The sequence below is a fragment of the Periophthalmus magnuspinnatus genome, chromosome 4 (assembly GCF_009829125.3).
Source record: "Periophthalmus magnuspinnatus isolate fPerMag1 chromosome 4, fPerMag1.2.pri, whole genome shotgun sequence".
Classification (NCBI taxonomy): domain Eukaryota; kingdom Metazoa; phylum Chordata; class Actinopteri; order Gobiiformes; family Gobiidae; genus Periophthalmus; species Periophthalmus magnuspinnatus.
This window is the reverse complement of record NC_047129.1, coordinates 17,710,433-17,722,810: the sequence shown is the minus strand read 5'-3', so window position 1 is coordinate 17,722,810 and position 12,378 is coordinate 17,710,433. Positions and strand designations below refer to the sequence as shown.

General features: G+C 43.3%; 1 protein-coding gene across 1 annotated transcript in view; it reads left to right on the top strand.

Annotated features, from left to right (window-relative positions):
* Nucleotides 1–12,378, top strand: part of grin3bb (glutamate receptor, ionotropic, N-methyl-D-aspartate 3Bb) — a 115,882-nt gene that overhangs the window by 88,409 nt on the left and 15,095 nt on the right. The window contains exons 2-3 of the mRNA XM_055221538.1: nucleotides 2,220–2,854; nucleotides 10,936–12,025. Coding sequence (XP_055077513.1) covers nucleotides 2,220–2,854; nucleotides 10,936–12,025 — 1,725 coding nt within the window. The remainder of the gene's footprint in view (nucleotides 1–2,219; nucleotides 2,855–10,935; nucleotides 12,026–12,378) is intronic.

Below are 12,378 nucleotides of genomic sequence, written 5' to 3'. Positions count from 1 at the left end.
ACAGAGTTTGTATAATCTGAGGAATATTTTTTAGTCAAAGAAGAGGAATTTTAAAGAAGACAGGAGAATTTGGAGTTTGGTTTTGGGGGTTGTTCCAAGAGGCAATAGACCCAACACAGCAGGGGGAGACAGTAGCTCAGTTGGTAGATTCGCCGCCATCTGATTCGAAGATAATTGATTCGAATCCAGGTCACAAATTTAGTAGAGCAGCGAAATCCTCTGACACTTACCCCCCTCACCTCCAGTGTCTGTGTAAAGTGGTCCCTCATTAATCGCGGATCTGCGAAACAGCAAAAGGTGAACCGCGTTGTAGTGAGGGACAACTGTACACTGCTGTATGAATGTGTGTGTGTGAATGGGTGAGTGGCTCATGGTGCTTCAAGTGTCTGGAAAGGTAGTGACCATTTACCATAAAAACATTTGTAAATATGTGTTTCATGAGTAGCACAGGGCCGAACAAATAATAATCCGATATTTTCCCGACAAGCCTTGTGTTGTGATTAGATTATGAGCTAATATTAGGATTGTGTTCAAAGTTCAAACCTTTTAAACCTCCCCTGGAGCATTTACATTTGAGTGAAGCCCAAGTATTTCAGAACCAGCAGTGGAAAAAGTGCTCCATTTTGTCACTTAAGGAAAAGTACAGATACTAGGGCAAAAAATAATGAAGTAAAAATAAAAGTATCACATGAAAAAAAATGACTTAAGTAAAAGTATTAAAATGTACTTAAAGAGTAAAAAGTAAAAGTATTTCATGCAGATTTTGAGATGTAATAAGGCTTCAAATGTAGTGATTTTGATAAAGATCTGTGCTGAATTTGGTTCACTAGAAACCAGGGGTGTAGCACCAAATTCTGGGCCCTGGGTTCAAATCATCATGAGGGGCCCCACTACATGATGGCTAAAGAAAAATGTTCATTACAGACTGTGAGGGGCCCCTCCCTGCACGGGACGTTGGGTAAATAGTACCCTTTATCCCCCCCAGTCCAACGCCCCTGCTAGAAACAACTGAAATGATCGCTTTGTTTTCTCCTATCTGTTTTTATTTGTATATTTTTGTTTACTCGAATTACGAACGTAACACTAAATGCCTCAGCCATTTCAGCAGGTCTCAAACAATAATAAAAAGTAGTAGAAAGTACAGATACTGCTGTCAAATGTAGAGATGTAAAAGTAAAAAGTATCCACTGTAAAATTAACTGAAGTAAAGTACAGATACTTAAAATTTATACTTTACTTGAATTGTATTATGTTATGTTCTACCACTGTTCAGAACATATCTATTTGAAGAATTTGAACTAAAGGTTTAGATAAGACAGGATATTTTTTTATTTTTATTGCTTAAATAACTGCATGTCTTTGTGTTTTGCTAACTGCGATCATTCAAATAACATTTTCCACTTCAAAAATCTTGAGTCCTACTGTACAACTATAATTCAAATATATATCGCGCCAATCTCTCAATAGATCACACTGTGTAACACCATGGAGTTGATTTCCGCTCACATTTTATTTGGTTGAATGACACAGGAAGATTAACACCATGATCCCATCACCTCAGGAAATAACCGTTAGTGAGGAGGATTAGCGTATGTGTGCAAAACCAAACCAGCATTTATATTTAACTACACCAGATCTGCTTTACTCAGTGTTTTCCCAGGATGCCGCGGGACAAGCAGACCCTGCAGGTGTCCATAGTTGTTTTTAGTGAAGAATGGTGAAATCAGCTAGTTTGCACACAACCTCAGGACTGTAACTTCTGCTTGATCTACACAGAGAATGGAACATAAGGAAAACACTGGGATTTGGGTCTGAGGTGGGACAACATTTGGGTTATAGGATGTATGGCTGACAACAGAGAAACGGGAGGAAGAGAAGGAGAGCTGGAGGTGTAATTTGTTCCCACCTTGTTCGGTCCGCTGTGTTATTGTGGTGTCAGTGATGGTTATTGTGACGGTTCCATCTGCGGGGGGCGCCATCTCATTTACAGAAAATAAGAGGCTGCAGTTCTCGCTCTCCTGAAGTCAAATGGAGGCAGCCATTTTAATGTGACCTTCAGACTTTGGATAATGAAGCAAACAAACTCGGAGAAACTGGGATCAGCTCTTTGTGTGTCTGCAGCTGAGTAACAGATTTGGAAGGGTTGCTGTATTACATATTGTCCAATGTAAATGTAACCAGTCATATTATTTATCTTTTGTCTTGTGTGCTCTCCACAGAATCGGTTCCACCTGCAGATGGTGAAAGGCGTCCCGGAGTCAGGCCTGTCTAATCTGTTGCTGACGGTGCTGAAGCGCTCGGGCTGGAGGGAGGGGACGGTGGTGCTGTGTCGTGGGTGGGAGGAGGCGCGGGGCCTCCTGGAGCTGCTCGATGATCGGACAGACGTGTCGTGGGGCAGTAGTAACAGCTGGCACCTGAGGGCGCTATTGAACCTGACCCAGTCGGCTCATGACGACACTCAGATCCACGACTTCCTGTCCCGTCACTTCAGACACACACAGCCCGCGCCCGCCTCCGTGCTGCTGTTTGGGGCGGACCCTCAGTGCGCTGCTGCGGTGCTACACAGCGCTCAGGACCTGGGCCTCACCCTACCTATGGTGCACTGGGTCCTGGGACAGCCGCTCAGCCCTGAGGCCCTGCAGGCCATCGGACTGCCCCTAGGGCTGCTGGCCTATGGAGAGGTGGAGCAGAAACCTCTGGACTTCTACATCCGGGACGCTCTGCAGCTGCTGTCCCGAGCTATCACCACAGCAACCATGATCCGACCAGACCTGGCTCTGATCCAGAACATGGTGAACTGCTACGACAAGCCCAGCCGCGAGGAGGTGCAGTCCTCAGGGGAGTACCTCTCCAGGTGAGACCCTCACGCACACATCAAGAGTTTGGCTTTTATGTTTAATTTGACACAATATGTGCACTTTAAAAACACGAGGAAACACTGATCTGTTCACTCCCCTAGTGTCTGTTCAGCACTCATGTTGGAATTACAGAGGAACTGTAAGACACTAGATGTGTTCATAATCCTCAGGACAGTGGGAGAAGTCTCTTTTCTCTCGCTGAATACAAACACATCAGACAGTGTGACTTATACATGAGCAGATTTATTAAAGCGCTCGGAGCCGTCCCATTCTCTGTCTGTGACCTGCAGCTGGAGCCTCTCATCTGCACATCGCACAGGCTCTGGAGGATAATGAGACTGTCCCTGATTCTGCCCCTGAGCTGTACCCACAAAACATCACTGACTCCATATTTATATTCCTCTTATATTCTCATTTATTCAATATACACAAAACAAGACGCAGTGTTTGGTGTCTCCCACAGAGAGTCCAGACGAGCAGCTGGTTATTATCCGAGGTGTAGTTTCCAACAAAGATATAATAAGACATTTATAAAACTTAAAGGTCCAATAGAGGTTATGCAGACAACCTCAAAATGTTTTAAATGTTTAGAATGAGCAACATTATATGAGTGTCAGTGGTGAGTAATGATATTTTCTTCTGTGAAAGCTCAGAACACTAAATCTAAAATGTGACAGAGCTGCTACAGTCTGATAATAAATATAAAAGTCCACAACTTTGCTAAAAAAACATTTAAAACAAGAAAATCACATAGTTAAAGCTAACCAAGGTCACTGCACACGCTCACATTTATCAATCATACACACTTTGGATTAGACAAAGTTGAACTGAGTCTTTCTCTTCTTAAATAACATGTTTTTGAGTCTGTGTGTTGAGGAAATAATTATTGTGGGGTGAGTTAGTGTCCTTTATCTCCCTTATCTTTAGCTAACAACTACTTTCAGTTTCATTTTGCCGTATAAAGCTAATTTGAGAAGCATCTTTGAGTGTTTAGAAAAGCTCTATATAGATAAAATGTTTTATTATGAGATAAGAAATCGCTCCATGGACAAAAATTAAGCCAAAAAAGCAAAATAAACACATTTACTCTGTTATGCTGTGCTATTGGTAGGTTTCAGATGACATCACAACATTCTATAGGCCACATGTGTCAAACTCAAGGCTCATGGGCCAAATGTGGTCCGCCAAGTCAATTCATGTGGCCCAAACAAGGTAATTTAAAGGGTATAACTGTCTTAAAATGTCAGTTTATCAGAAGATAGCGAGTTATACAGCCAGATTTTTACATCTATGGAAATACATATGCAATATTTGTAAATTGAATAAGTAATAAATACAGTAAGTTTATCAACAACTTGAAAAACTTGTTACATTTATTTTACATTACAGTTGGCCCTTTGAGAGTTACAATTTTCCTGATGTGGCCCTCGGTGAAAATGTGTTTGACACAGCTGCTCTAGGCCAATAATATTAAATACAGTGAGTTCTTGAGTCTAGTTACTGATAGAAATGATCAGGTTCAGCATTTACCTTTTGTATATTTCATGGCAAACAATGTAATTAAAACGAAAAACACATCTCCCCCACATCTGAGAGTATGACATCATCACAGTTAAGAATCTGAAAACTACCAACACTTCTGCCTCAGTCAGAATGTTGAGGGGAATTTCTCAAATAAATGTATGTCAGTGTATAACCTCTATAGCTATTTATGTCTCAGAAGGTCCCACAGTATGTCATTAAATTTACATATCTACCTCTATGGAAACATGCAGGTGACACCACTAGACCAAGTTGTGGGTCAGCTCTGTGGAGAGGCAGGCCCGTTTACTACAAATGCATGTTTCTTTTACCAAGATCCAAAAGTGTTGTGCTTGTCAGTGATGTGGTTTAAGGGTTCGACCCCAGACCACAAGGCAATTCCTCTGTGTCCTGTTTCACTTGAGCCGTCCAGGCCAATAAAGCCTCCGGGCCAAACATAAATAAATTAAAAGAGAGAAAGTAAAAGAAAAATTCAATTCTGCAACTGGACACGAAGTTTTAGAGTGAAGACGTTTCGCTGCTCACTGAAGCCGCTTCTTCAGTTCTGGTCAGATTACTGCTGGACACTGTCTTATATCTGTCTGAAGGGAGGAGTTAACTACACTGAAGCTAACACACCTGTTTGTTTACAGTTTCTGTGTGTTGGCTAGGTCGTTTGTGCTAAAGTGTGAACTGTGCCTGAGTGATGTTTTGCATAATCATTCAGGCCCCTAATGGCTGCTCTCACACCTATTGGCATTCAAGACCTCCGGCTCCATGGTACACGTTACAGCTCAGGACACTCAAACAACATGTAAGATGCACAGAGAAGCTTTGGCGGCGCTCGCGCTCTGAGCAGTCTCTGAAGGCATGGAAGCTCTGCCTGCTCACTTATGAGGCCGTTATGGGGAAAGCCCGAACCAGATACTATTCAAATCTAATAGAAGTAAACAAAAATAACCCCAGATTTCTGTTCAGCACTGTAGCCAGGCTGACAAACTCCCACACTGCTAATGAGTCTCTTATCCCCTCGAACATTAGTTGTGATGACTTTCTTCAATTCTTCGATTACAAAATTACAACCATTAGAGACAAAATCAACAAAGCTACTCCTAAAATCAGCTCTGAGCAAATCCAGTCTGTAATACCAAGATCCCACATAGATCCTCTAATAATATTAGATAAATTTACTCCTGTTGATGAGGTGGAGATTACCTCAGCCATCATGTCATCCAAACCATCAACCTGTATGCTCGACCCTATTCCAATCAGACTCCTCAAAGAAGCCCTCCCCCTAATAATAGATTCCATCCATAACATAATAAATATGTCGCTAGAAAATGGCTACGTTCCTCAGTCCTTTAAGTATGCTGTGATTAAACCCCTTTTGAAAAAAACCTAACCTAAATCCTGATGAACTAGCCAACTATAGACCTATCTCTAATCTTCCCTTCCTCTCAAAAATTCTAGAACGAGTGGTGGTGAAACAGCTCTGCCGCCACCTGCAGGACAATAATATATTTGAAAAATTTCAATCTGGATTCAGAGCTCACCATAGCACAGAGACTGCACTGCTTAACCCTTTAAGGACTGAGCACACTATGGGCCAGTATAGGTCACCTAGACTTTTATATTTTTGTTAGCCATAAAAATCATATTAAAGGAAGTATCGAATAAATGACCCACGCTCTCATTCGTCACCTTCGTGGAGCAACAGAGGCAGATTACCGTAACTGACGGAAAAATATTTAAATAGCCCCGTGCCTCCGCTTTGAGACACCGTTTGAATTTACTTGAGAGAACGACTGGTTGCAGAGTTACGCTGCTGGAAAGTCCGCATCCGCGCTCTATCGAAGACGATAGCCTTCGACGCTATAGGGTTAAAGTAACAAATGACTTACTACTAGCTGCTGATAACGGGCTGGCTTCAGTCCTGGTCCTACTGGACCTCAGTGCAGCGTTTGACACCATTGATCACAACATTCTACTGCAGAGGTTAGAATGTGACATTGGAATCAGAGGGACCGTCCTCAAATGGTTTAAATCCTATCTATCAGATAGGTACCAGTTTGTTAGTATAAACCAGAGCACCTCTCCCTGTTCTAAAGTAGCCTGCGGTGTTCCACAAGGATCTGTGCTTGGTCCAATCCTGTTTACTCTGTATATGTTGCCATTGGGGAACATTATCAGAAAACATGGCATTAATTTTCACTGCTATGCTGATGACACTCAGCTGTACTTATCAATGAAACCAAATCAGACTGATCAAATAGATAAACTCAGTGCCTGTGTGAAGGACATCAAAACCTGGATGACCTTGAATTACCTGCTCTTAAATCCTGAAAAAGGTCATTGTCGTTGGTCCCAAAGGTCAAAGAGACTCTCTGTCGGACCAGATAATCTCACTCGACAATGTGAGTATAGCTTCTAGCCCTACTGTAAAAAATCTTGGAGTCCTATTTGATCAAAATCTCTCATTCACAGCCCATATAAACCTAGCTTGTAAAACCGCAAACTTTCACCTGCGAAATATAACTAAAATTAGAAATATTTTATCTAAAAACGATGCTGAAAAACTCATCCATGCATTTGTTACTTCCAGACTTGATTGCTGTAATTCTCTGCTCGCCGTCTGCCCCAAAAGTACTATAAGGAGCCTCCAGTTGGTCCAAAATGCAGCGGCCAGAGTCCTAACAGGAACTAAAAGAAGAGACCACATCAGTCCTGTACTAAAATATCTGCACTGGCTTCCTGTCGAGCTTAGAATCAAATTCAAAGTCCTCCTCCTGACATACAAAAGCCTAAACGGTATGGCCCCATCCTATCTGCAAGATGCTATTGTCCTGTACCAGCCAAACAGAGCACTCCGCTCTCAGAATGCAGGACTATTAGTGGTTCCTAGAGTGTCCAAAAGTACAGTGGGAAGGAGAGCAGTCAGTTACCAAGCTCCTCCCTGCTGATGTTAAACAGGCCCCCACAGTCTCTGTATTTAAGACCAGGCTTAAAACCTTCCTCTTCAGTATAGCTTATGACCAGGTTACCTAGTGAGGGAGTTAGGGACATTAAAACCCGGGATAAGATAGGCTGCAGTAGGAGATAACTAGCTGGGGGAAGTATGGCAACCTGAGCACTATCCTCTGCTTCCTCCTATTTTCTCATCAGCAATGCTATTCACATGTTGTCCCCTGTCCCACTCCCCCTGTGGAGTGTAACTCTTTCAGATGCCCCGATGACAGCTGGACCCTCTCCTCCTCCCCGCCTGGCCCTCCTCCACCCACCTCCCTCTCCTCCTCGCCTGGCTCTCATCCTCCTTGCCCGGCTCTCCTCCTCCTCGCCTGGTCTTCCTCCTCCTCGCCTGGCCCTCCTCCGTCCCCCTCCCTCCTCCTTGCCTGGACGATTTTTCTTGTTTTGTCTGATTTTTCCTGTTGTTTGATTTTCCTGTTTGTTTTTGTGTGTAGGCAGCACGATGGCTGAGTGGCAACACTCATGCCTCACAGCAAGAAGGTTTGGTTCGATTCCCGGGTCGCCCAGGCCTTTCTGTGTGGAGTTTTGCATGTTTCTCCCCGTGTCCGGATGGGTTTCCTCCGGGTACTCCGGTTTCCCCCATCAACCAAAACATGAACGCCCTTTGAGACAACTGTTGTTGTGATTTTGGGCGTTACAAAAATAAAATGAATTTAATTTAATTTAATTCTTGCAGCGGTGGATGAAGTACTCAATTTTGTTACTTAAGTAAAAGTATTAAAGTACCCGTTTAAAAATGTATTTTAAGTGTGAAAGTAAAAGTATTTCACACAAGTGTTGTTCATTTGTTAAAGTGTTAAATGTGGTGATATTGATTAAAAAATAAAAATAAAAAATACATATTTTGTTCAGCAGTAACAATACAAACCAATTTCTTAATTTTTCTTATGAATTTTGTGTATTTAATTTAGTTTTGCTCAAAGCCGAAGCTTGAGTTAAAAAACTTTTGTCAGGATGTCAACATGAACATGTTCAAAATAACCCCCCAAATCATATTAAGTACTAAGTTTTTACTTTTCAGTCCAGTTAAAGTAGAGTAGAAAGTAGAGATACAGCTCTCAAATGTAGTAAAGTAATAGTAAAAAGTACCCACTATAAAGCGTACTTAAGTAAAGTACAGATTCCTGAAAATTCTACTTAAGTGCAGTACTTCATTAATTATACTTCGTTACTTTCCACTACAGTGTACTGGCTATAACTATTGTTTTTCTTGTGCAGATTTAGGTCTGAGGATGGAGTTATAAATAGGATAAGGCCCCTATTTCTGTTCAAAGATGGATTGTCTTTCCTTACAACAGAAAAAAGGCAGCGTCCAGCAGTAATCTGCCCAGAACTGAAGAAGCAGCTTGGACGAGCAGCCAAACGTCTTCACTGTAAAACGTTTTTGTCCAGTTGACGGAATTGATTTTATTATTTTTTTTTAAATATGAATCATGCAGAGAGATTACTCATAACAGAAAAGAGAGAGATTTAAAAGTTTAATACCATACTGTGTCATTTTCCAGTCCGCACAATACCATCTCTGTGAAGACAAGTGGAGAGCATGTTTAAACTGGGATCTTAAGAACTATTTATTCTGATGAATTCCTTAAAGAGGCTCGCTCACTAGTGCTAACCAGAGCCAAGCTGTGCATTTAAAACATCGCGATGAAAGGTTTAGGAGGTGCATTCACTTGTCTGATGGAAAAAACATCAAACAATTTCACCCAAAATGAAATTACGCTCTGACGGTGCGAGGAGATAAAGCCGTCAGAGGCTGGATTATTGAGCGGCGAAGGAGAGCGATTCATGAATCGTGAAGTGAAAGTAAAATACAGGTTTGGATGCTGGATGTTCAAATCTTAAGTGAAACTAAGCAGATTTAGATACAGAACGCCCCTGCTGTTTCCAGTGACACACAACAGTATAATATCGTGTGACGTAAGCCAATGAAACGGTAACCTCCTTTCTCTCATGTGTCTAAATCTGAAGTTGCAGAAACAGGATTTAATCAGAGCCTGATTCTGAGGAGACGATGAGAGCTCACTCACTCACACAGATCAGAGCAGCAGCTTCAAGAGGCACGAGCTGTGAAATCATCTTTGGCTCTTTTTTTACAATTCACTTTTTAAACTTTTAATGAGCGTAAACTACAGTTGAACTTAGATGTGAACTGTAAGCCAAACCAAAGTCCTGGCACTGATACAAACATCAAAATAATACTTATGTGAAATAACAGGAGGAAGGTTAAACAGCAGAATAAAGGTGTTAGAACAAAAATACGACAGACGGCAGTTACGACAAAGTGTAATCATTAATCTGCAGTTGTTGGCAATATTACACTACTACTCTTCATTTTGAGACAGTCCAGAGCAATTTCACAGTTTTTAAAAGATTTGATTTACTGCTGAGATAATATCTTAAACGTTCTAAAGTGACCGCTTCAGATATTAAATTCTTCCTCATTTGAACAGAAGGAGCATCATTACCAACCCATTTTGACATTTTAGGCCCTGTCCCAATCCCCACACAATACACTACACACTTGAATCAAGTCTGCATTTTCTGAAAGTGCTCTGTCTTAACCTCCTCTTCATCCCTCTGTACTCTGTCTTAACCTTATCTGCTCCTCCTCCATTTTCACCTTGTCTCCTCCTCATCACTCTGTACTCTGTCTTAACCTCCTCCTCTGCTCCTCATCCCTCTGTACTCTGTCTTAACCTCCTCATCTCCTCCTCATCACTCTGTACTCTGTCTTAACCTCCTCCTCAGATCCCTCTGTACTCTGTTTCAACCTTCTCTCCTCCTCATCCCTCTGTACTCTGTCTTAACCTCTTCCACTGCTCCTCATCCCTCTGTACTCTGTCTTAACCTCCTCCTCTCCCCCTCATCCCTCTGTACTCTGTCTTAACCTCCTCCTCTCCTCCTCATCCCTCTGTACTCTGTCTTAACCTCCTCATCTCCTCCTCATCACTCTGTACTCTGTCTTAACCTCCTCCTCAGATCCCTCTGTACTCTGTTTCAACCTTCTCTCCTCCTCATCCCTCTGTACTCTGTCTTAACCTCCTCCTCAGATCCCTCTGTACTCTGTTTCAACCTTCTCTCCTCCTCATCCCTCTGTACTCTGTCTTAACCTCTTCCACTGCTCCTCATCCCTCTGTACTCTGTCTTAACCTCCTCCTCTCCTCTTCATCCCTCTGTACTCTGTCTTAACCTCCTCCTCTGCTCCTCATCCCTCTCTACTCTGTCTTAACCTCCTACTCTCCTCTTCATCCCTCTGTACTCTGTCTTAACCTCCTCCTCTCCTCTTCATTCCTCTGTACTCTGTCTTAACCTCCTCCTCTCCTCTTCATCCCTCTGTACTCTGTCTTAACCTCCTCCTCTGCTCCTCATCCCTCTCTACTCTGTCTTAACCTCCTACTCTCCTCTTCATCCCTCTGTACTCTGTCTTAACCTCCTCCTCTCCTCTTCATCCCTCTCTACTCTGTCTTAACCTCCTCCTCTGCTCCTCATCCCTCTGTACTCTGTCTTAACCTCCTCTTCTGCTCCTCAGCTTCCTGCCAAACACATCCTTCTTGGGCCTGACTGGACCAGTGGAGGTCGACCAGAACCGTTCTGTGGTGCTCACCGCTCAGCGCTTCCACATTTGGAGCCTTCGGCGGGACGCTCTGGGACAGCCCACCTGGGTGACTGTGGGGAGCTGGGATGGGGGGCACCTGCAGGTGGAGGACCAGGGAGTGTGGCAGGGACCCAAGCCCCGGTACAGGAGCGATGGAGCAGGGAGGAGCAAGGGCCGTTGGAGGCCGGGTATGCCTGCGGCAGGGAGCAGGGTGCGAGTGGTGACATTAGTGGAGCACCCCTTTGTGTTTACGAGGGATGTGGACGAGGACAGCAGCTGTCCCGCAGGGCAGTTCTGCTTGGATGCAGGGACAAATAATTCCGAAATTTTGGCACGATATTTTCATGAGGTTGGTCGAGGGAATGCCAGCGTCCTGCCCCGAGAGGCGGCTAAGTGCTGTTATGGATACTGCATTGACTTGCTGGAGAAGCTCTCTGAGGATCTAGGGTTCGAGTTTGACTTGTACATAGTTGGAGACGGGAAGTACGGGGCGTGGAAGGGCGGCCGCTGGACAGGCCTGGTGGGAGACCTTCTGAATGGGTTGGCAGACATGGCCGTCACTTCCTTCAGTATCAACTCTGCTCGCAGTCAGGTGATTGACTTTACCTCTCCCTTCTTTTCCACCAGCCTGGGCATTCTGGTGCGCAGTAAGGATACAGCAGCACCAATAGGTGCCTTCATGTGGCCCCTGCACTGGTCCATGTGGGTGGGCATCTTCTTGGCCCTCCACATCACTGCTCTGTTCCTCACGCTGTATGAGTGGAAAAGTCCATTTGGGATGACACCACATGGGCGGAATCGTATGAGAGTATTTTCTTACTCGTCTGCTCTGAACCTGTGCTACGCCATCTTGTTTGGGAGGACCGTGTCTTCAAAGACCCCTAAATGCTGGACAGGCCGCTTCCTCATGAACCTGTGGGCCATCTTCTGTCTACTGGTGCTGTCCAGCTACACAGCTAATCTGGCTGCGGTCATGGTCGGAGAGAAGACGTTTGAAGAGGTCACAGGGATCCATGATGCTAAGGTGAGACACAGAGACATGCGGCCAATCAGCTACAGGCATTTTCAGATATCGCTTGAGGATTAGCAATAAAAAAATATATTTAAGTTTGCTAAATTGAACGAGTTATGGTTTCTAATTATAGTTTTAATTTGTACTGCAGCTGAAAGAAAACATCAAATCAATTAAGGTCATTTTGGCTACGGACCCAATTTGAAAACATGAAAAGGGTAAAAACGACTGAGCATAAATTGGATGAATGTTTTTGAATGTCAAAATACTTGTATTAGAATAATTAAATAGAATTGAATTAAATCAGTTTAGACTGTGTTATTTATATTTAGAACAATTCTAAAAGCAACATCTTGATTTAGAGA